Below are 26,807 nucleotides of genomic sequence, written 5' to 3' on the forward strand. Positions count from 1 at the left end.
TTTTTTTAATAATTAATAGGTAGATAATAGATTTGAAAATACGGAAAATATTGACGCAATCGACTTTCACAAAATCAGTCAAACATATGACGTAATTCATATTAATGATTTGCTTGGAATAAACTTATATTTTGCCATCCAACACCTGTTAAGTGATGAAGAAATTTTGATGAAAACTTAAAAGCATAAATACTGGCTAGTATACACGGTCGGCAAAGACTGGCTTTGGGTGTCGATTTTGCGTTCAGTACAACAGCACAATAAGTTTTACGGAACAAAAAGAGAAGAGCAAGTATTTTTCCAAGTGTATGAAATAAAGCGTCGGATTCAGTGGAGACAAAAAAATCTAGAAACGGATCCTAGAGATCCTTTTCTAGATTTGTTATTAATAACTGCGCAGCTACATCCAAACACTATAGCTACAGCTACATCGGTTCCCGATAGATCACCGAAGTTAAGCGACGTTAGACGATGCGAGTGGATGAATGGTTAACCGCGTGGGAACTTTGTCGTGCTATTGTTCCATGGCAAAAGTGTAAAATCTATTGATACGCACTGCTCATTCACGCCGCTTCGAGGCCGGATGAGATCGGATATCTCGTAAGAGTCGATGTTCAGATTAGCCTTAGCTTCTTACGAAATTGCCTTTACTACAAATAGAAAATTAGTATGGATTACAGGTTTTTTGAAAAAAAATACGTTTAATCTGTTCTACTTTTAATTTGCCAATACCATTAATCTTTGCCAATAGCCACAGTATTGATTTCAAATATAGGTTACACGTTATTAAGCATTTAAAAATAGTAGGTCCTCCAAAATTAAATGTATTTTTTCTTAAAATATATTATTTCTTTTGGATAGCTTGATTTTCTAGATATTTGAAAAACTTAAGAAAAAATAGGTTTCTTTTATCGAGAACTAGCCCTGAAAATATTTGCGTTTATTTAAGAAACACCTTGTATAATAAATATATGACATCACAAAAGTAAATTTTTACTAAAATTAATGTTAAATTTTTATTCATGACGATGTAAACCATTTTAATTAGGGAATTTAAGTAAACGAAAATTTTCAAACAGTGAAAAAATAGCAAACAAAACTTCTCGTGTATGTTATTATACAGTGCGGTCTTTATTTTCTTAATTTTTTAGATGTTTAGGATATCTGCAGTTTACCATTAAATATTATTTACTGTTACAGCACATTTTGATATGTATATAAGCAATAATTTGAGGTATTTTATACTTTAGAAACCTATTTGGACTAATGTTAATAATAATATATGTATTGTTACGGATTTCGTGGGTCCTTAATTCAAACACACATGCTAAAACACTCAATTAATTTATCTTACGACTATAAACGCAATAACTAATTAAATGCAACACATTAATAACTCTTTGTCCGATGTTTGTACCTCCTTCACCATTTAGTTGACAATTTGCTTATTTCAAAACTCTATTCAAAAGTAGCTTACTATCGAGCGCGGGAATTGCTTTAAATACTGAAGGGGATGTTCCATTCCGGAACGTTCTTTTTTTTTCTAAAAATGTCTTTCTTTTTGTTTCAAGAAATGGCGCGCCATTCGAATCTTACATCAGTACGCTTTAGATACAGTTGTTTCCCAATAGATGTTTCCATGCTCCTTGACATTGTCCCTTTCTTAATTCGTATCTCTTCAATTGGTCCAGATGAACTACTTTCATCTTACTTCTAGGACTGCGTTGTGAATCCACTACACAACATCATTTATTCTCTTGATGACTGTATAAGGACCTTCCCATTCTGGAGGTAGCTTTGGAGACCTCTCTTTCTTGCGCTGCGGGTTATACAGCCATACCATACCTTCCTGTTGAAATCCTGTAGAGTTAGCTCTGAGGTCGTAACGAGCTTTCATCCAGTCAGTGGCTAGCGCAATTTTACTTCTAAAAGTCTTATGAATATCCAATAACCTTTCCTTTAGTTCATTCGTTGATATGTGCTGATTTCAATCTCTTTGATGTATATCCACAACTTTCAAGAGATGTCCTTCAATGGTCTTATTGAATCCCACCATCCCATCGGATTGTGAATGTAAAGCCGCTGTTCTAGTTTTGTGAATGCCAAGCAGATCACACAACAGTCTTCAAAATTCCTTCCTTGGTCAGTGTAAAGTTCTAAAGGAATTCCAAGTCTACTGAAGACATTATTGACTAATACTTCAGCTACAGTTGACGCTTGACGTCGATGTTGGTCGCTATATCTTCGATCCAGTGCAGCAACCAACGTTTTGTACTCCTGCTGTTGGGCTATAGGAATAGTTTCGAAATGCAAATCAAATTTCAAATCCGATCAACATCTCCCTCCTCCAATAGCTATGAAAAGTCGAGAGTGGTAAGCTGTGGATAGACAGGTTGTGATAGACAAGTGTCAGAGAATCCCGTTGTCTATACTACTAATATATATCTGTTTACAAAAAGGAAAATAACATTATACCTATTATCCTCTATTATGAAAATGAAATTAAAATTATTTGTAACCTCGCCCTCTATTGTATTACACAGGTAGACAAATTCAAAATTTTTATTTCTAACATTCGTGACAATGGCTGATTATATCAGATTCTGTACTATTAAAATTAAAAATAACAAGCTTTAGACAGTTAATTTTAGCACTTGCGTATTTCTAATCTGAGATAAACAATAAATAAGAAAAATTCAAATTTTTATTTAACAAGTATCGTATTATATTATTATATTAACTTAAAAAATTACAATAAGTTTTACATGCAATATGTTGCATAAAAGCAAAGTGTACTACATCAATATAACTATATATTACACCAATATATCAAAATACGCAAACATGCTTAAAAGCGTTATTTTTTTCTTTTATGTGACGTCGGATCTTCTCGTTTCAAAAACCAGCAATTGTCGCCCATCATAACTAGATCCCAAAGCCCTTGATATCGTGTGAAATCTCTCTCCTTGTTCATCACTGACTTCGCCAAGATTTTCGGGAAAAAATCAAATGAGAATGGAGAAAAATAATTTTTAGGGACATACGGCATCCATAAGAACAAGAACCCTTTAACTACGTTTACAAGGGAGTTTCAAACTCTTAGTTCTTTTTGACTGAGTTTCTGTTTAAAGGCGACCTCTTTAAGGGGCTTGGTTTCTTATGCGAGGCCTAATAAAAATACCCTCTTTGCCCTCTTTTTCTTGGCATCACTGATTTGTGGGAAAACTCTTTTCAAATATTTAAATCCTTCATTTTCAATGTTCATGGCTATTACAACAATTTTTGTCAGTCCCAACTTAATATGGAGTGGTGGAAGTGGCAGGCTTTGGATCAACAAGTGGTAGATATTTTACGTACTTATACCTGGCTCAATATAACAAGTATGGGTCCCACTGGTGTAAAATTACTACACGAACTTTGTCAAACTATTTGGCACACAGGACATTGGCCAAGTGACTGGTACACTTCCGTAATCACTCAAGCAAAGGCTATCGAACTACGTAACTTGGCAACATGCACCCGAGGAAGCCGGCTTTGTGAAGGAGAGAGGAACTCGAGAGCAAATACTAAACCTTCGCCAGCTAATAGAAAAATCTCGAGAATACTACACGCCCATATTTTTGCTTTGTGGATTACGAAAAGGCCTTCGATAACGTATGTTGGGGACAGTTATGGAATATAATGTCTAAAATGGGAGTAACACAACATCTTGTAGAGATAATAAAAGGTCTATATGATAGCAACCAAGCAGTCGTGAAGTTGGATGGAAGTATTTCCGATATTTGTAAAATAAGGAAAGGAGTACGTCAGGGTTGCGTGTTGTCCCCGATGCTGTTTCACATTTACAGCGAATACATTATGAGGATTGTGCTAGAGAAATGGACAGGGGGTGTATCATTGAATGGCTACTAGATATCCAACCTACGTTTTGCTGATGATTCTAACAAGATTGGAAACTACCAGTAGAGAGTTCGGCCTTCGCAGCAATTACAGAAAGACTAAGGTGATGATCGTAGATCGCGAAAACAACAACTGCCCAGACATTACAAACATAGATCGCTGCGAAGTTGTGCAACAATTTATTTATTTAGGTGCATTTATATCTAATACCGGTAGTTGCGAAATGGAAATACGCCACAGAATTCAACTGGGCCGTAACGCTATGACGCAGCTCACGAAAGTTTGGTCGAACAGTCACATAACACAATCAACAAAAATCAATCTTGTAAATAGTCTTGTCTTTCCGGTTATGCTTTATGCTTCTGAGACATGGACATTGTTGGCAGCCGACAGTCGACGCATTAACGCCTTCGAGATGTGGTGCTGGAGGAGGATGTTGCGAATACCATGGACAGCACATCGCACCAATGTGTCGGTCGTTAATGCAATCCAATTACCACAAAAACTTTCCAGCACTGTCTATAAACGCATCCTTTCTTTCTTCGGTCACGTTAACAGGAGCGGGCATATAGAGAGACTTGTAGCGCAGGGAAGACCTGCAGGATCCCGTCGCCGAGGAAGATCGCCAACCAGGTGGGTGGACATGGTTGAAAAACTTATGAATACCAACCTAGAGGGTGCCGTTCGAAGAACAGAAAACAGAGAAAATTGGAGACGGGCGATGCGTGCGGCCGTCAGATCCTTAGAGCCAGAACCAGAGCCACTACACGTCGTACGCGACGTACGGACTCAGACGACGGCGACCTGGCTCAAAAGATGTTTATTCATTTTTTTACAAAATGTTCCTTTTTTGCCCGAATTTACCACAAATACAAAAAACAACAGAACTTTGCAAAACCATCTTAAAGTCCTAGTAATATACCTATAACATGAGGAACAAGTCTTAGTGGAAATGGCAAGTTTGGATACTCAATTTTGTTTTTCTGTTTCTTTGAATAACCTTTAACATTTGTTAGGCAGAAATAGCAGTCATTAAAATGATTAGTAGGTTTTTTCCATATTATAGTAACAAGAAATAGCATAGTTTTTCTCTGGCCTTTGTTGCTGCAGCACACATGACGAGCCCAAGTCTGATCTTGATCCCCAACTTTACAATCAAAATATAAAAAGTAAGCCTTTCTAACTTCTTGTGAAAGTGGTCTATCTTGTGATTTAACAATAAATCGACAACAAATATAACAAAACTTATCTGGTAAATTTTCGTAAGATCGAAGCACAAAACTTGCCATCTCAGACATATTTTCACTAGAAAACTTTCTATACGAATGACACATTTAGAAATAAACTAAATATAAACTAACAATTTTATGTTAAAGTTATGTAATGTCTCTTTTATTCAACTTATAAATAAATGTATTGTTCTGGGATGGCTAGCTTGAGAAAAATTCTTTAAAAAAAATTAAGATTTTTTTAAGAATACCGATAAGGGATACAAGTAGCTAAATAAAAATGTGACGTGATAGGTCCACTTAGCAAATATTTTTGTAGACAACAAAAATAGACATAAAAATGCTTTTTTGGTCCATGTTAGAAAAACCTTGTCGACCAGTGTTGTTATTAGTGAATTTAATCAACTGGAATAAAATTAATGAAGACATTATGAAAAGATGGACACCCTGTACATAGTTGTTTTTCTTTTCTATAGGAAATATGACGTTTTCTATTCAATTAAAAAAAGTGAACACAATCATTAAAAATAACGCGGGCCAGCAGCTGGGTGGGTGGATTTTTGCGCAAGCAAACTTATAACTGTATTTTTAGACAGTTAATTTTAGCATTTGAATATTTCTAATCTGGATGATAAATTTTCGTCGTGGCTGCCACGGCGAATGTTTGCTAACTGAGCGTATTTTCGTAATATGGACATATATCGGATTTAGTAGACTTTGATGTCATTAATATTGCTATTGAATTGGTTTAATGTCTCTCAAAATGATCCATTAAAATTTTATTATATGAGCTATTTCTATATATTATGATCAAGAATAACTCAATACTCTATTCTACAGTCATTCATTAATGCGTTTATGCATTACTGAGAATTGTTCAGTGGCGTAGTGGAGTTATTAAAAATGATGAATATTTTCTTCTTCTTCGTACGTTAGTACCAAGTCCTCTGTTTTCTTTAATGGTTCCCTAAGAACAGTTGGGATGATGTCGGTGTTGGGGCTTTTCTCCTTAACAATTTTCGCTAACCGGTCGTTTGGCATCCTGTCCACATGGTCTCTCCACTCTCTTCTCCTGTTTCTTGCCCATCTTACTACATCCTGTACTTCACATGTTTCTCTTATATCCTCACTTCTTTTCCGGTTATATAAGGTATATCCTGTAATTAATCTAAGTGTTCGCATTAAATTTAAATGACATCACTTGTTCATCACATGTTGAGTTTGCATCTTCTAGAATGATGAATATATTATTTAATAATACTTAATTGTTTTAAGTGCAATTTCTTGTTGTTACGTTAATAGATGTTTCGTCAAAAAAAAAGATATTCGATATTTTCTCCGACCATTTTCAATATCAGTACTACAATAAGTAAAATAATTCCTAACTGAAGGCATTTTTGTAATACATATTATACAGGATCCGGAAATAGTGCGTCGGGCATCTGTAGCTCCTAGAATAAAAATCTTGGAAATTTTGTTTAAGTGCTAACCTAAAGTATGGACTAGGATGTATTTCAGGAAAATATTTTAATTTCTACAGGGTGGCTCAAAAATTGTGAGTTGATCGGAATTATTTTTTTAAAAGGAGCACCCTGTATATTATTGTATTTATGGCTTCCTATCAGATCACTTTACATAATCCTAAGATATGAGTCGATATATTTCGATAGTTATAGAAATATACACAGATAAATAAAGAAAAAATACAGGGTGGTCCGAAATGTATTCCGAAAACTTTGGTAGCATATACTGCAGATAAAAAGAGGTAAAAAAGTTCTTATAAATGTATGTCTTAAAATGCTTAGTTTCGGGTGTAGAAGTTTCATTTTTTCCAAATAATTTCTGAAGTAATGTCAATATTTGGATGAAAATTAGTGTCTGGGAGTTTTTTGACATGAGAAATTTGATTTTGATGTCAAAATGATTCCTATTTGTAGGGGGCGCCACCTACATGTGTCTTAACTGTTTTGAAGAGTAATAAATTTTTGTCCGTACCTGTATAAAACTACTGAGTGAAAATATATACATTTTCGTGATTTTCTACGTAAAAAATGTCTCTTTGTAAAAATCGCTACGAGCAACCGTTGTCAAGATATTTACAATGGAAATAGTCAATACATGTCATTATTGTCTAAAAATTATCATGTTGGGTAGATAGTTATTTGACTGAAATGAGAAATTTGGAAACTTTTTATTTTTTTAAAGTAATCATAAATTTTTCTTCAAAAAAATGATGATAAAACAGTTTCTGTTGAACTTTAGGCACAAAATCATTGCAAATTTATGATTTTAGTCTAGTAACTAATTAGTCAACATGTTTAATTTATGTCAATGATGACAGGTATTGGTAATTTCGATTCCAAATATCTCGAGAACCATTACTCGTAGCGATTTTTACCAAGAGACCTTTATTACGTAAAAAACATCATACATGTATATTTTTTAACTAGCTAGTTTTATACAGGTACGGACGAAAAGTTATTACTCTTCAAACCAGTTAAAAAATACATACTTGGCGCCCTCTACAAGTAGGAGCCATAATGACATCGAAATCCAAATTTATCATGTCAAAAAAACCCCCATACACCAATTTTCATCCAAATATTGACGTTACTTCGGAAATTGTTTGGAAAAAATCCAAATAAAAATGAAACTTCTACACCCTGTATCTCCGAAACTAAACAGTTTACGACATACATTTATACGAACTTTTTTACTTATTTTTAACTGCAGAATATGCTGCCGAAGTTTCCGGAATACAGTTCGGACCACCCTGTATATATTTTTCAGTCTTTTTTTAAAAAAATTAAAAATAAAAGAACTGTCCTGAAATCAATACTATATTATGTATTTACGTTAAATGGTCTGTACTTACTTTGCTATAAATATGGTAATCTTAAATCATACAGGATGTTCAAAATTCTACGCCAAACTTTCAAAAACACCCTGCATATATTATTTTTTTAGTAAATGGAGAATTAAAAAATGAACATTTTTTGTATTTAGGGTATTTCAAAATTTTTAACGGTTTCGCAGATATTCGTGGTTTCATATTTCATATGGTATTTTCCATAATAAACTTTTATGATTTTTTTCTCGTATTTTGCCGTTGAAAGAGCCATATGAAATAATACCGCGAGTAACTGCGAACCCCTTAAAAATTTTGAAATACTCTAAATACAAAAAATGTTCATTTTTTAATTCTCCATTTACAAAAAAAAATAATATATGCAGAGTGTTCCATTTAAAAAAACGAAGAAAATTTATTTTATATTTTAGAAAGTTTGGCGTAGAATTTTGAACACCCTGTACAATTTAAAATTACGATACTCTCTAGCAAAGTAAATACAGACCATCTAAAGTAAACACTTAATATAGTTTTGATTTCAGGACAGTTCTTGTATTTTTAATAATATTTTTAAAAAAGGCTCAAAAAAATATGTTTTTTATTTATTTATTAATATCTCTGAAACTATCAAAACTTATTTAAAAAAGTCTTAAGATTATGTAAAGTGATCAGAAATGAAGCCAAAAATGTAATAATATACAGGGTGTTCCATTTAAAAAAAATCATCCTGATCCACTCACACTTTTTTGAGTCACCCTGTAGCGGTTAAATTATTTTCCTGAAATACATCCTAATACATACTTTAGGTTTGCATTTAAACAAAAAACAGATGCTCTATTGCCGGACCTTGTATAGGATTTAGTAGATTTTGATGTCGTTTATTGTTATTGAATTGATTAAATTTCTCTTAAAATCATCCATTAAAATTTTATTATATTATGACCTATTTATATATAATTATGTTTAAGAAAAACTTAATACTCTATTCTACAGTCATTTATTAATGCGTCTATGTATTAAGGAGAATATCTCAGTGGCGTAGCAGGCGTAGTATAGTTACTAAAATGATATTAAATATTATTTAATAAGACTAATAAAAATTTGTTTAGAAAAGAATATATCGGGCATTTTCAATATAAGTACTACAATAAGGTACTTGTTAACTAAATGTATTTTATTTACTGAATTGGTTAAAGGTCTCTTAAATGATTCTTTAAGATTTGTGGCTGATTGCACTTTGTAAAAAGCAACTCCATTCAGGAAATTATGGATGATATATGTCTCGAATTATATGCCACAAATTTTGAACAAGTTTTTGCAGGCATGCAAGTTACTTTGTTCAATTTGAAACAACTGTTCTATGACTATTTCCCCGAAGAAATTATAAACAGTTACGGAACTGACATAATTAACTGTTTTGGACTGTTGCAGATGGTATTGAATCCGTATTTATTTACCCCCATTCTTTTTAATATGCTAGAATACCAATAAACATGAAAGAGAAGAAATGCTCTAATTTTTTCTTCAGAATCTGGACGATTTTTGGCACAGAGGGATGCAGGAATATCCTCAGATAGCGAGCGAAGCTGTAAAATGTTGTTCCATTAGTATCTATGAACATGTACATCATATTGTATATGTACATCATATTTATGTAGATTAAGTTTCTCGTCTATTGCCGGGGCTAGACCAAGGCGACAGAAAGTGAACACATTTTGAGACAAAAACAAGACAAATCTGAGACAAAAATGAGAAATTCAGACAAGACAAATTTGTCTATACCGCGAGGACAAAAGTACAACAAAGTTCAGTATATGCGAATCAGTTTTATTTATCATGTGGCCTTTCCACCAGGAAGAAGATAAAGTTATATTACAGTCAGTAGTGCTGTCTTTGACTCGCCATCCCATGCTGCAAAAAGAAACCCCAAATGTTTTTATTTCTCTTGTATACTATAGATATTAATATTTCTTAATTTCTTCGTAACATCATGCACGGAGTTTATATTTAATGCTAAACAAATATCCTCTAATGCACCAGCTCTCTTGTAACAATTTTTGTAGTACTTGTTTTTACCCTCCCATCAGTGGTGGCTCGTCAGGGTAGGCAAGGTAGGCGGCGCCTACCCTAAAATTTTGGCAGAATTTAAGCGGTTTATTACATTACATTATTTACTATTAATGTTGCCAATACATAAAAATACTGTTAATACACGGAAGTGTGTTTTAATAATCAATATTATTTTAATATTTGTGGTCTTGTATATTAAAATATTCACTATCGATGGCGTACACTGACTCTGCCGCTGCGTTAGAAAACAAAATAATTTTGACCGTACCGTTGCGTCGGAGTGCCTTTGTTCGGCGATTTCTGCATTGCCTACTATCAGAGTCGATGCACGACGTACGGCAGTCTTCTGTCTCTGTCTAACTCATCGTGCGGTAGCGATGCGACGTAAGTCGGAGTTGTATCGTATTTAGGCGGGGTTTAGGCGAAATCTCCGGTCGCCTTCGCATGAAGTCGTGGAGGCTCGGTAGGCTTAGAAGTTAAGGGGATATTCCCGATATTTCATAAGGGAATATATCACATTTCGTTAAGGGGATATTTCATATGATTCATTATACGTAGCATTTAAAACTTTTATATGAAAATTCAAAACACGTTTAAAGCAAATTGGAAACATTTTTCGGGCTTGCCCGAGATTATAACCGGTTGTATTTCAGAACACGCCACAGAAATAAAAGAATCCGAAATAAAAAAAGCGCGTTATTTTATTCGGTGCAAGAAGACGATACAACAGATATTACAGAAAAGTCTCAGTGTGCGATTTCAATTCGATATGTTAATAAAAGCGGCTAAGTCAAATATCTTTGCGAATATTACAGTTGAGGGTTGGAACCTTTGGTGTTACACAGCAAAATAAAAACACTAAATCACCACAATACACCAAAACACTTTTATTTTACACTGGACGCGCGTTTCGCTAACCATGTTAGCATCATCAGCAGATGATTATAAACGTTTCGCTAACCATGTTAGCATCATCAGCAGATGATTATAAACTGTTTATAATCATCTGCTGATGATGCTAACATGGTTAGCGAAACGCGCGTCCAGTGTAAAATAAAAGTGTTTTGGTGTATTGTGGTGATTTAGTGTGTTTATTTTGCTATCTTTGCGAATTTTATTTTATGAAATATTAGATAATATTGTTATACATTTAGAAATAAGGTTTGCAGATAGGTACTCGTATGTCTCAATTATTTTTATTTATCTCTTGCGGATCCGAAATTTAACGAATCCTATAAAAAATTTTACGCATTTAACATCTGATTTAACAAACTTTTGTTATATTGATACATTTCCAACGCATTTAATAGTGATTTAACAAACAAAAAATGTTCTTGACCAACGTAAATTAATGAATAAATTGCAGGTATTAATAATAGATATGATAATTTCAATTATAAAATAATTTAAGGAGAATAATCCTGGAAATATATTTCCAGAGGCTTTCAAATTATTTGTTTTGTTTGTTACTACACCATTTACAAGTACTTGGGTTGAGAGACATTTTTCATGTTTGAAATGCATTAAAATTTCTAGTAGAGATTCCATGAAAAATAAACGTTTATTATCACTTGCCTTACTTTCAATCTAAAAAGATCTATTCACAGCTCTTCAACAATCTGATGATTTTATTGATATAATAATAAATAACTTTTCTTTATTAAAAGACCGACTCATCAATTTAATATATAAAACATAATTATTCTTTCTCTCAATACTACCAATTTTTAAGTTTGCGTAAATAAATAAAAATAAAATAAAATTCTATGATGTACTTCATAGTGACTCTATATTAATAGATAAAAAAAACATATATATGTGCATTATGTCAATCATTGTGTCATGACGTTGAATGCTGTTATTTTTGCTTTAGTTTTGTCCCAAAATATTCTTGAGCTATGTTTTTAACCCAGATATAACATATATTTACAAACTGGGTTAGGGTATTATGTAAATTAGGGGGGGGGGCAAATAGACGCAACTAAAATTTTGTCGCCTACCCAGTCACAAAGGTCACGAGCCGCCACTGCCTCCCATAATAATAAATGCGCTCTATACAGCTCTATTACTTTGCAGGTATTTTCCGTGTTTCGCTTTCTCTCTTCTGACATTTTTTTATAAAGATGGAGCACTCCGCCATATACTAATGTCATATATTAGCAGTACCAGCACTCCACAGTACTAGGTTAGGTTAGGTTAAGTTGCTGGGGTTTGGGATCATATTTGATCCCTCACTCGGAGGCCTTGGGCCCATTGCGATACCCCTGTATTGTTTTACCAAACCTTCCTCTCATTCTTTATTTGCGTTAAAGCACTTCCAGCTCTTTGCAAAGTTCCCGATGTCGCTGATGTTGGCTTCTGCTGCTTCCTCTAGTCCCTCCAAAAAAAACCTTGCCCTAAAGTTTTAAAGCGTCGGTATTCCAGTGCCGGATAGTGGCACAGCAGGTGCTCTATGGTTTCTTCTTCCTCTCCGCATTCTCTGCAGTAGTCGTCGTCGGAAACTTTCCATCTTACGAGGTTTACCCCCATGGGACAGTTTCCAGTGACGACACCTACAATTATGCGTACTAGGTCCTTTTTGTGCTCTAGTAGCTTTTTGTCTTTTTGTCTTTTTGCTATCTACCACTTGCCATAGCTGTCTTCGAGCTGTAGCGCAGTCCTCACGGTGTTGCCACATCTCTTGCTGCTTGGCTTTGATGGTAGTTCCTATAGCCTCCTTTAGTGTGTTGATCGTTACAAGTGGTGGGTCATTTGCCACGGCCTCTCCTTTGGCGAATCCGTCTGCTTCCTGATTGCCCACCACATTGCTGTGGCCTGGCACCCAGCACAGAGTAGCCCCGCCCCGACGCAGCCAGGACAGTGCTTCTAGGCATTCCATCACAGTTTGCGATCTCACTGATTGGTGACTCACTGGTGATGCTTCTTAAAGCGGCCAAGCTGTCAGAGTATATCACTATATCCCCTATTAGTCTATCAGCAATTTTCTCTCGTATACATCTAGCCGCTTCCTTTATGGCGTAAACCTCTGCTTGTAGAACATTGCAGCCATCCGATAGCCTCAAAGATCGTCCGATGTCTAGTTTCTCTGAGAAGATGCCTACACCTGTGCCCCCTGAGTTTGCGGAAGCATCTGTGTAGACTGCTATCTCTTGAGTGTTCATTACTCGGTTGCTTTCCCATTCTTCTCTTGTCGGGATGCGAATCCTTATCTTTTCTCCAAAATCATGTTTGGTGAGCATATAGTCCGTTTTCTGGTTTAGCAGATGTGGACTCGTGTTCACCATGATTTTTCCTATCACTGGCAATATCCTCGAGTGACCGTAGTTGGTCTGGTTCCACAGATTGGATTCCCTTAATCTTAGGGCATCCTTAGCGGCTAGATCCTTCACGAGCCAGTCGATTAATTGCAAATCCAGAATTGCTTCTAGCGCAGCTTGCGCTGTGTTGTTCCTTGCTCCAGTTGTACCTAGAGCTGCTAAACGCTGTACTTTTGTGAGGCTTTTTCTATTAGTCTCTTTAAGTACCGCTTCCCACCATGCTAGTGCTCCATAAGTGATGATTGGTCTAACTACAGCAGTGTACATCCAGTTTATAATGTACGGTTGCAGACTCCATCTCTTTCCAAATAGTTTTTTACATGCATAGAATGCATTTATTCCCTTTATCATCCTTTGCTCCGTGTTTCTTTTCCAGGAAAGCTTCGAGTCCAGAATGATTCCTAAATATTTTGTCTCCTTAGCAAGTACAAGTGTCTTCCCTTCCAGCTTAGCACTCCACAGTACTAAATTTGTTTGATTTTATTGGTTTCCTACTTTTGGCATCCAGAAGTGCGCCAGACGACATCCACACTGCGCCTACAACTTGTCGTAAAATACACAAGACAGAGACTCTTTGAACTTTACCGACTGGTGACGGGGCATTCAAAAGTCTCCGAATTTGGAAACATAACAAAAATGAGACAAAAATGTCGCAGAAATGTATTGGATTTGTCGCAACTTTGTCGTAAAACATGAATGTTTTTGTATTATCGCTGTTTTGTCTGTTCGGTCTGGACCTAGCTTATGATTACCATTAAAAAACAAAAGTGTATCTCAAATACACAGTCAAGATATAAAAGACTACTAGCTTCAAAAAACTATGCGGCGTTATTAAAATAATGGCGTTATTAAAATAAAAATACATGATTTAATTACGACTCAATCAGATGTTAGAAGCAGCTCATATCAAATTGCTAATTTTACGGCACGTGGAATTCCAATAATCCACTCCAAAACGCCAATGTCGTCGTAGGGCCGGATCGGAGATACCCGAATCCACCCAGCAGCATCGTGCAGGCGTCGGACTGGCAACCAGCGGCGCCGCTAAACTTCATGCCTATCTTTAGACGCGTCGCTGGCGTCGCGACGACGATATCCGCCGGTCAGTCGAGTGCCGTCCGTCAAGTGTAAGTGCGTCTCCTATTGCTGCCTGTTGCGCGCGTGGATTTACCCCCAATCCACAGGTAGGACCGGGACCTTGGCCTACGTCACGAGGCCCTAAGGTGGCGCTCGCGGCGTTGCCAAGTTGATCGGCGAATGATAGTACGGTCTTTGATGAAAAGTTAATAATAATAAGGTTATGTAAGCGCTATCGGCGGTTTTGGGTCGTAACATGAGACAATTGAATGACAGTGACCAGGGACGGATTTCATTTTTGGGGCGAGACAAAATCGCAATAAATGGATATTTTTATCACTTAGTAAATAGTACCAGAAATTGCGTACAATCCATTTTTTTCCAATATGCCAATTTTCAAAAAATATAAGGACTTTTATGGATCATAAATATTTAGACAACTTTTTGAACAATAAATATCAAATCTTTTTTTAATAAATTTTATAAAAAAAGTGTATCTAACAAATGCAACTTTTTATGTAGAAATTTTCTGTATTATATCGCAATAAATTGTAAAAATTTAAATATGATAATCTTAAATATTTTGTTCTTGCTACAATTACTTTAAAAAATAAAATATTTTAACTATATAGTCTGTCCAACGAAAATATTTGACAGATAATTATTGTTGACTGTCTTTAATTAAAAAGAAGTATACAGGCAATATTTAGTTAGTTGACAGATGTTTACAGGCAATATTTAGTTACTTTGACAGATTACTTAAAAGTTTACGATCATTCAGAATGCCACAGTGTAAAAAATACAATTAAAATTAATACAATATCCTAGCAGCAGTAGGTAGTTGTATCCACAGAGAAAGCTTTTCACTAACTGAAAATTACTACCACTAATTTTGGTGTTCTGAACGCTTACATTGAAATTAGAGGAACAAAATTCTACACTAATTTCGAGGTTCTAAATGAAGCTTGAAATTTACTTTTAAAGCTGTCAGGTTAATCACTTCAATTTGTTTTTCAATCATCACATCCAGCAAAATAAAAACACTAAATCACCACAATACACCAAAACACTTTTACTTTTACACTGGACGCGCGTTTCGCTAACCATGTTAGCATCATCAGCAGATGATTATAAACTCAAACTCACATCCATTTTTTAAGAGGCGTATTTATTCTTAACTTTTCTTACTGTGGATATGTAAAGAGTTTCAGCCTGCTTTAGTAGCGTTTAATAATATAATGAAACATTTTTTATTCTTTCCTATTGCCCTACTCAAATTTAATGTTAATTAATAAAAATTAAAGAAATACGGATTTCTCGGTTAGGTACCCCACTGAGAAATGCTACACACGCAAAGAAATCGTTAATAATAATTATATACTTTAGTTAGGTATCATAAAACAAAAATTCAATGTTATTGTACAAAGAATATCTAAACAAAATCCAAAGAAAAATCGTATAAATATCTAGACCAACCTATGAATTTTCGTTTGTTAATCACTGTTAAATTTAAAATGTTACCAACCGGCAAATTCTTTGTGAGGTGTGACCTGAAAAATTTGTTTTTCCGAAATAACCAACAAATATTTTCGTCTCGTGATTCAATAGGTCAAAATTACTGAGCCTTATTTTTAAACGTATTAGTCTTTCTGTTTTTATATTAAATTTTATATCTAACTTGTTTTTATGTCTTCAACTAATTGTTAATCTCATTATTTAGAAAATTAGTAACAGCCAACGTATAACTAAAATTTAGCTCTAAATTTGTATCCAGGTGTTTATACATATATCATCATCATTTTCAGCTTATTCAACCATTTCCAGTTATGGTGTAGGCTCCCCCACAAATTTAGTTTTCTATCTTTGTAGTTGGGCCCATTGTTGTCGATTGTTGTCTATATGCGGACCCAAGTTATCCCCGCTAATTTCTTAATATCATGGTTCCATCTCAGTTTCGGTCTTGTTCTAGGTCTCTTAATTCCTCGTGGGTACCATATTGTAATTTTTGTGGTTGTCCTTCCTTCTTGCCAGGTGTCCTGCCCATTTCCACTTGAGGGATTTGATACCTGGGTCTCTTGTCGTATCCACTCTCTTCTTTTACGTTCTTTCTTGATTATTCCTAACATATTTCATTCCATTAAACGTTGTGCGACCTGCAGTTTCCTTATAATGGCCGTTTTAAGTGTCCAGGTCTCGCATGCATAGGTCATGACTAGTAGTACATATATTGGTCGAATGTTTTCTTTATTAGATAAAGTGGCATTCTAGAGTTGAATATAATTGAGTTTCTTCCCTAAGTACTACATGCTAACTTAATTCTTCTGTTGATTTCTGGTAGTAGAGATCCCGAGCTGGGTATTAGTTATCCCAAATATATGTATTCTTCTACTATTTCCAGTGTTGTGGTATTTATTAGAATGCCTTTTCTTTCGATATACATATATACCTATCCTATAATGTGTGATCCTTTCTACCACTTTGGTAGCGATGTAAGGGGGTTAAAGTTGTACCTAAATATTTAAGATAGAAGAGATGGCAGAAAACATAATGTAATGAAAAATATGTATACATATTCATAGAAAAAAAGGTAACGAATTTAGAGTTTTAAAACCTTCAACGTTTTTAAGAAAATATGTATGTACATACATTGATAACAATGAGAGTTCAAGATTTTTGCTTGCTCTTGTCAATTAACACTCCATGTTTTCATTAGGCGTAAACATACTTTGTAGGAAGTTCAAGTTTTTGTCAGTTTAGTAGGCAGTCAATTAAATTTTTAAATATTTACATGCACCTGCTTAGTTTTACCAGTTATTACCAAATCTGTTGAATTGTATTTTCAAAAAATATGAATGGAACTTGAATGAACTTTTAATTCAACGCTGTAAAATATACTTATTATGTAAATAAGTTAGCAGCTTTTGGGGGTTGTATATTTCAACCTCAAAAACACGTGACACATGAGGTTTTTTTCGCGAAGAAAATTGAAAATTTAGACTTTTTTTAGTTTTTAGTTAAAAAACATAATTTCTTGATAATATGGTAGCATAGGTAGTAGATTAAATATACAAGAAAGAAAGCCCATTCCAGTGGTTCTCAAAATTTAAGCAAAAAATAATTTTTTAGAATGTTTAAAGTAAAATAAAGGAGTTATTTTGGATTTATTTGAAAAACGGTAAAGAGAAAATATGTCTGTTCTCTTCGATGCCTGTTCTCTTCGATCGAGATCTACCAGCCCTGAAAATATTTGTACTTATTTAAGACTCGCCCAGTATAAATAAAAAAGGTTAAATTTTACAATTTGATTTCCAGATCGATTAATTTCAATGTTTATAATAAATTGAAAAAACAAACCTTTAAAATGCAACAACTCTATTCTATACTTTATGCATTAAAACTATTATAATAGTTTAGTCATAGAACGTGTCGTGCAAACATATAACTATAAAAACAACATTTATTGGTAATAAACTATAACTTCGCTAAACTTGTATTTCCAGTAAAATAGTTTGAAATCTGTTTTGCAGTATTCGAAAGTCTAATTTTAACATATAAATATGTCTGTTAAAATTAATTGTGCTCTGTATTTAAACGAGTCAAGGTAACAACAAGATCACAGAAATCGTACGATATAATATTGACTTATTAATATTTAAGTCTTTATATTCCTTTTGAACTAATACATGAATTTTGTGTCAATACTAATAGTTAATATGAGACTGAGATATCTGTATTAGGAATGCCCCTGACTGAGAATTTTAATTAATTTGAAATTTCAACGTGACTACAATATCAAGATTGGAGTTTTTTTTAAATTTGATAATTGCATCTTGCAGTACTTGTTTAACAATGTAAAACTACTTATGTAAAATAAAAATACGGTTTAGGGTTGTGTCTATATGAGTTTTCTTTGATAGGTCGTTTTTACCCTTTTAATACATCTTTTCCTCATAAATGGTTTTAGTGATACGGGGTGAGTCATAAATAAGTGCAAATATTTTTACTTTACCGGTTTTCAAATAAGTCCAAAATAACCAAGTTATTTTACATTGAAAATTAAAAAAAAACTTTTACTTCAATTTTGAGAACCACTGACCACTGGGTCTTTTCTGGGTTTTCTTTCTTGCAAATTTGGTCGTCTATAAATATATATATATTATTTATAATATAAATTTTCATTTTTTTTCGCAAAAAAACCTTATAGACGTGTTTCTGGGGACGAAATATACTACCCCTAAAAATATTTGCACTTATTTAAGAATTACCCTCTATGGCATTTAAAAACAATATTTCCCCAATTTTTACAGGGAATTCAAATCTAAAAGAAAAGTGAATATATCTATTTAAACGAAGAAGTAAGATTTATAGAATAAAGCTTCTATTCACAAGAAGAAGAATTATGGAGATGATTAAAATTAATGATGCTAACATGGTTAGCGAAACTCGTGTCCAGTTTAAAAGTGTTGCTGTATTGCTGTGAACTAGTTTTATTAGAACTTCATTTTACTGTTCTTACGCCAAAGGTTCCAAGCCCAACTGTACTAGAGTGTTTACGTTTGATTATCATCTTTTAAATAAAATTAAACACATTGCATTGCAAGATTATGCAAAGAGCTAGAAGAACATGCAAATAACAACAGATCTTACGAACTCGATGACAAAGTGAAATACATGTCTAGAGAATTTAAGCCACAGACACAAATAATAAAAAATGATAATGGAGAGACGATTAGAGACACCAGAGCATATCAGAAGTATGGAGACAATATTGGGAAAAACTGTTCTACGAGACAGATAAAGATGAATATCATACCCCAGAATTTGAAAAGTTTGACAAAAACTACAATTCTAAAGGATGAAGTGGAAAAGGCTATTAGATCTTTAAAAAAAAACAATAAATCACCTGGTGAAGATGGAATACCCGCTGAGAGCATTAAAACTATGGGTGATTTTGGCATCGGCACGTTTCACAAACTGTGTGTTATGATATGGCAAACTGGTAAATGGCCAAGGGAATGGTTTGAGTCGATATACATGCCGTTGCACAAGAAGGGCTCTCCGACAAATTGTAGTAATTATAGAACAATAATAGCACTTATGTCACATGCAAGTAAAATTCTACTCCATATCATAAATGACCGCTTAAAGCATTTTTTGCTCCCGCAGATCCCTGACGAACACACAGGGTTTATGCCAGGAAAAGGAACAAGAGAACAGATCTTGAATGTAAGGCAAATAATTGAAAAAGCATATGAATTTAATGTTATAACGTATTTATTCTTCATCGACTACAGTAGAGCTTTTGATTGTGTAAAGTGGAAGAAGCTGTGTCTGGTGTTGGAAAATATGGGAGTACCAAAACACGTTATATTTCTACTTAAAAATCTTTACGAAGACAGCTCCGGGAAACTCAAAGTCAACAACGCTCTCTCTAAGTCTTTTGGCCCGAAACGTGGTGTGAGACAAGGTTGTATAGTTATCACCCATACTCTTCAATATCTATGGAGAGTACATAATGAGAAGAGTCTTACAGGGTTGCAGAGGCGGACTAACGATAGGTGGAAAAAATATCACAAATCACAAACCTTAGATATGCCGATCACACCTTAATTCTTGCATGCGCTGAGGAAGAACTTGTTCAAATAATGAGAAGGTTGAGTAAGATTAGTGCGGAACCTAGCCTTATGCTGAACAAGAGGAAAACGCAAATCATGATAATATCCGAAATCCTACTAACATCAGGGAGATAGATGGTTTCGAGGTGATTGTAAAGTTTAATTACCTCGGATCCCTCATAACAAACAAGGGAGGCTGTGACGAGGAAATCAAACGCAGGCTAGCACTCGTAACTCGACGAGTTATGCATCTGAGATCTCTGAAAACTACAAACAGACGAAAAATAGATGCTTATTTCGAAATGTGGGCATACAGAATATTGCTGCGAATTTCATACACAGAACATCGTACCAACGAACGTATCAATTCTAAAGCAGTTGAAAGTTAACACAAGACTAAAGTAAACCAGTTATACCTTAGGTACTTTGGGCACATTTCGAGAGGAGAGATGGACTGGAAAAAATCATAATTGAAGGGATGATTAATGGCAAACGATCAAAAGGAAGATCTCCGACGCGCTGGGTGGACTAAACCAAAGAAATTATTGGTCATGGCCAGCAAGAGGCTTCTATAGCCGCTCAATATAGAGAGGGATGAAGAACAACGATCTGAGCAATTGAGGCATGATCGCACCATATTCTTTCGAGAGTTAACGAACGAGAAGAATAAGAAATAAAATTATTATCTTAGACAAGGCTTATTTTTTTGTGATTTAATAATGAATATTGTGAATTTTCTTCCAATATAATATTATTACTTGATTTCCATAGCATTACTTGTAGAAATTTCTTCTATGTATTAAATGATGTACCAGAACAACAAACTATCGATTCAAATCTTTATAACGAATCAATCGTATTTATTATGTATTTAGTTACCTGACTCTAATCGAATAAGAATTTATTTATATTCATTCTTGTTCATAGAGTATGATATTATTGGCTTAAATACACCTGTCTATAACTTTTATTGTGAATAATACAACCTATATTTTCTAACAACATAATTAAAAGTTTTAAGTCTTAATAGCTTCAAGGAAAATACTCTTCATGTTTTATTTTCAATATTATAATAAGTTCAACAAGAGCGGCGAAGCTTCCATTGATGCGGGTGATGCGTCCGTTGCATCCCTTCAAAATATTGTAATACGTTTTTATTTTTAAAGTTACGTATTATAAAGTATAATTCGATCTGATCCTGATATCTCCTATAATAAATTAAAATTCTCAGTAAATTTATTCAAATATTTAAATTCAATTTCAATTATTTAATGTGCGTATTGGTCGAGTTTATCGATAACGTTAAGACCTACGCTAAACGCTAAAAATAAATATATCCCGACAGCGCAACGATGCGACTGTTCTTGTTCAATCTTGGACGCCTTTGAAAGCTAGCCGGAGTCAGCAAACTTTTCGGCCGCGATTATGTCTCCCGTTCGCTGTTTTATTCGGTGGGTGATGCGGTTTTTTAAACACATCTTGCGGTATAAAATAAAATAAAATAGTCGCGCGCCGCGATGATAGATTTTGAGCGCGGCTGTAAAACCGAAATAAATTATCATCCTTCAGCAGTTCCATGATTAATTTAGAAAAATTAAAAACTATTGAAAGAGGACCTCCAAAGCCTATTTTGAATATTAATACTAAATTAAAATGGTGTATTCGCCATTTTAGTAAAAATGTTTATAAAAGTGAAATTGGTTATGTGGTTGTAAGGCACCAAAGTAAGGCACTAATAAACTTTTTTGTTGGCCTTGTCTACTACAGATACGTTCATAGCTTTGTTTTTTTTAACTAAATTCAGTTCTTTTTTTTTCAATCGGTTTGATCATTTTTTTAACCTGTTACATTTTTGTATATTTTATTTTTGTAACTTCAAAATTAAAGACTTTAATTTAAAAAAAAGAAAAAAGCCTTATTGTGTTGGTGAAATGTTAATTGGAGTTATTTATTATATCCCCTTTGTTCAACAAGATAATATATGATTTCGACAGATTTGGACAAGACATCCAATAAAATCAGAAAAAATCTACTACTACTAAAGTCAGCGTTTGTTACAGTAAAGTTTTATTTCAATTGCGATCTTTTAATAGATTTTTGGCACTGTATTTGTTTGCCTGGAAACCGTAGGGAAACGTTGTTCTTAAACTGATTGTTCGATGGTTTGGTATTTTTCAGATGTTTCGCGTTTCTTTGGCGCATACAGTAATTTTTTCTTTTCGTTCTTATTTTTCAGGAGCTGTCACAACGCCTTGGAGACGACAAAACTATATCCGAGCATTTGAAACTTCCGATACAACGTATAAACGACTACCAACTTCTACTTAAGGTAAGCCATCAAATTTGTTTATACAGGGTGTCTTAAATAAGTGTAAATATTTTAGGGGTAATATATTTCGACCTTGAAACACGTCTATGAGGTCACAAAAAATTGAAAATATGTAGTTTTTTGAAAAAAAAAATGGATTTTTTTAGTTTTTAGTTAAAATTATAATTTCTTGATAATATGGTAAGAAATATAATAGATTAAATTTACAAAAAAGAAAATCCAGAAACGGTCAAGTGGTTCCTAAAATTTAAACAAAAAATCATGTTTTTTTTAATTTTCAAGATCTACCAGCCTTGGAAATATTTGCACTTATTTAAGAGTCATCCTGTATTGTCAGTACTATAGGCATCACCAGTAGTATTCCCATAGCTTATTGCCAACTTAACATTCTGGGAATATATTCTCCAAAATAGATTCCTAAAGATCGAAAGCTGTCGTGTCTTCTCAAAAAAATGATACTATAATAACAGTTATTATTGAACATTCAAACTAGCTAAATAATAGATAATTGAATTGGACCTTTGAATATCATTATCAAATTTAAATAAAACTATTATGAAAAGGATTACAGTTGAGTTCGCCATAAAACAAGCAGCAGATAATGCTAACATGGAACATTACATGATAAAAACTAATTTTGGCAGAGTTGTTTCGTTGATTTCTAATAATCTGCTGATGTTGCTAATATGGTTAAGGAAACGCATGTCTTGTTAAAAGTACAGTGTGTCCCACTAAGAATAGTTTTCGGCTGTATCTCGGAAAGTATTAGTCGTAGAACTTGCGGCAAAAAATATTTATAACTGAAGAGAGCATGAGAAATTGCTGGAAATTATTTTCAAGTTTGTAGAGCGGTGGCTAGAGGGCGCAACTGCTATTAAAATAAGAAAAAGGAGTTTTTATTCAATTTTGCCTAGATAAATAATAGGTTCATAATCTTCAGTAATTTTTGCATATTTTTTGTTAGAACCATTTTCCCCTATCTGCTAAAATAAAGTGGTGGAGAAAGGTTAGATCTGTTTTTGTTTAAATGTTAATAACTCCGGACTGGTTGATCGGAATCCAACAAGCGAGGACTCGTTTAAAAGAGTGTTTCTTACTCTATATTATACCATATCAACAATAAAAATGAGCTTTTGAACGTAGACGCTAGGGGGTGCTGTCTTACAATTTAACAAACATTACGCGGTTTTTCGAAAAAGTTAAATGCGATAGTATATATGTATCATTTAGCTGATATTAAAGAGTAATAAAAGTTTAAAAATTTCAGCGAATTCCGCAAGCTCTACGACTAATACTTTCCGAGATACAGCCGAGAGCTATTCTTAGTGGGATACCCTGTACAGTGCTTTTGGTGTACAGGCAGTCCTCGTACTTACGGCAGGTTAGGTTCTTCAAAACAGCGCCTTAAGTCGAAACGACGTAAGTCGAATCTTATTTTGTCATAAGATTCTATAGAAAATGGAGAAGTTAGGTACTTTTCTAAGATAAAAACACAATAAAACAAAGAGATGTGCGTTTGTATATATTTATATTATTGTATTTTCAAATAATTGAGGTATGAGAAACAGTGCATTGTATATGTAGTTAAACTTATAATAATACAAGAATAAAAAAAACGGAAAACAGAAAAAAAGTAAAATATAAAAAACGAAATATATTTTATAAAGTATTTTTTATGAAAAACATAATTAGAGTATTTTTAGTCCCGCTTTTTTACTATCTAATCAAAAAAAGTATTTTTAACTATCCATAATAGTAAATATAATACATAAACATGACAACTACAGAAATACCAGAGAGGTAAAGTAGATATATTTATAAAGTATATTTATATTTTTTTTTTTGGTTGGAACTTTTACTGTGGGTATCGTCAAAAGGCGTAATAGTTGCTAATTAAGTCATGATCAACACTGTCCCGCTTTTTCATTATGAGGATCTGTCAACCCTGTTTGTATGTTGCTAAAATTTTATTGTTTATGTCCTCTTTGTTCTTTTAAAATTTGGATCGTTCTTTTCAAAAAATGACGTAACTCAAAACAGTGGGACGTAACTTTGAGGAAAAGTGACAAAAATTTGTTCGACGTAACTCGAAACGACGTAACACGAAACGACGTAAATCGAGGACTGCCTGTATTGTGGTGAATCAAAAGAAAAGGGCATTAGAGATATACTTTTTGGGGGGTCCTACATAGGGGTCCCATTTATAAAAAGTGCTGTAGTATGAAAAAATTAATTGCACCGTATATTTTAAATAAATAATTTTATTTATATATTATGGCTTTCTTTAGAGTTTATTCCCGATTATTAGTTTGATGCAAATAAAGGCTCAATATAATTAATTGATGTTTGTACATTTTGTTTTATTTTTTATCAATCAGGGTTTGGGCTTAAAAACCTATAATTTTGTTTAAATAATAATTCGTTTACGATATAAAACTAAGAAATCGTCAGTTCTTAGATTATGATTTAAACTTGTCTGTTATCCATACAGTTTATTTTTACTAGGAAAAATAAATACTTTTATAACAATTAAAAAAGACATCCTACATGTACTAGTTAAATAGAGATTTTGAATTGTTTGCAGTGCCCCTTTTTGGAAGAATGATTCTTAAGTTTTGTATTAAAGGGGGTACTCAGTTATGTACTATATGCCTAATAGTACGAGAGCTAGCAACGTCGGAAAAACAAGTATTTTAAGACGTCTGGCTCTTTGATATATCTTTTACTATGCTCTCTGGAACAGCATGCGGCCCGTCTGGCTGCCGATACCCGTTGCGTTCACTACTGCGCATCGGAAGAAGATCCTATATTTTTTATTAATTTAGTCCTATAAATTCTAGTATTGAATATAAATCGAATATGTCTCCGTAGCGCAGTGCGTTGAGTTTCTGACCACGAACCGATGATTCAGAGTTCGAATCCGGGTCAGGACAAAAACTTTTTTAGTTTATTTCCGTTTATATTCTGATAGTAAAGTATTAAATATTTGTTTTTTTTTAAATTACCAGAATTATTTAATACTTTACTATCAGAATATAAACGAAAATAAACTAAAAAAGTTTTGTCTGACAGATTCAACTCTGAATCATCGGTTCGTGGTCGGAAACTCAACGCACTGCGCTACGGAGACATGTTCGATTTATATTCAATACTAGAATTTATAGGACTAAATTAATAAAAAATATAGGATCTTCTTCCGATGCGCAGTAGTGAACGCAACGGGTATCGGCAGCCAGACGGGCCGCATGCTGTTCCAGAGAGCTTAGTAAAAGATATATCAAAGAGCCAGACGTCTTAAAATACTTTCTCGAAAACGTTGCTAGCTCTTAGACTATAATGCCTCGTAAGTTTTTCTCTTCTATATAATATTTTATTACACAATATAAGCAAATATTTTATTAAATACCAATTTTTACATTTAAGAATGCATTTCTTTTAATATACAAAATACATGAATATACAATTAGATCGAATGTTAGTTGTAGGCTTGTAATTTATTTTGGTTAATATCTAAACAATATAATATATAATATTATCGTCACAAGTTCTCGATATTTTATTACATTTTATAAACATATAGTATTATGTAGTATAAAATAGTTACATATCGATCATTCGTATCCATGCGGGTGTTTTCTTTATTTATACTTGGATCCCAAATTTAAGCTAGCTTTATTCCAAAAAACATAAAATAATTAAATCTTCAAAAATAAATTTCTATGCCAAAACATGTTTTGGAGAACATTATTTCATATTTCCCTGTCAGGCAGAGGAAAAGTGAAAAATTAAATATGTAGTTATATCTTCAAAAATTGGCAGTACGATCAGCAGATATATGTATACTAATCAGTTAATAGTGCTAAGACAGTCCCTAGATTTAAAACAGATGTAAATTCTGGATTTTTCACTAAAGCTCTTTCTTGTTACACTGTAACTGAATTGTAAATAATTTTCTAATTATTATTAAATAAATATATTTTTTCTGGAATAATTACGTTTCTGCTTTTGCCTACTCAAAAACAATAAATTTTATTTTTATCATGATTATACACTTGTGCAGCAGTGTCTAGCGTGTTTTGTATTCTGTTGTTTATTATTTTTGTGAATGTTATTGTATATGTATTGACTTATTGGTCTATAATTTCTGATATCTTCCTTTGCTACCTTTCTTATGAATTAGAATAATTATGTTGACGCTGTTCCAGTTTTGCGGTATATGTTTTCCCCTGAGACAGCTGGTGTATATATTTACTAGGATTTTCCAAGTTGTCCTACCGGCGTACTTAAGTATTTCAGCTGTTATTCCGTCATTCCCTGCTGCTTTGCCATTTTTAATATCTTGAAGAGCTTTTTCTACTTCTCCCATGAGAACTCCTGGGGCGTTGTCTTGTGGTAGGGGGAGTTTTTCTTCTTAATATATGA

General features: G+C 33.5%; 1 protein-coding gene across 1 annotated transcript in view; it reads left to right on the top strand.

Annotated features, from left to right (window-relative positions):
• The window catches only part of LOC115881853 (obscurin-like), a gene marked incomplete at its 3' end in the record, with an annotated part of 111,437 nt that overhangs the window by 37,715 nt on the left and 46,915 nt on the right, over positions 1-26,807 (top strand). Inside the window, 1 exon segment of the mRNA XM_030899551.1 lies at positions 22,293-22,385. Within this exon segment, the coding sequence (XP_030755411.1) occupies positions 22,293-22,385 (93 nt within the window).

The sequence above is a fragment of the Sitophilus oryzae genome, unplaced genomic scaffold (assembly GCF_002938485.1).
Source record: "Sitophilus oryzae breed Bouriz unplaced genomic scaffold, Soryzae_2.0 scaffold_1743_pilon_pilon, whole genome shotgun sequence".
NCBI classification, from domain to species: Eukaryota; Metazoa; Arthropoda; class Insecta; order Coleoptera; family Curculionidae; genus Sitophilus; species Sitophilus oryzae.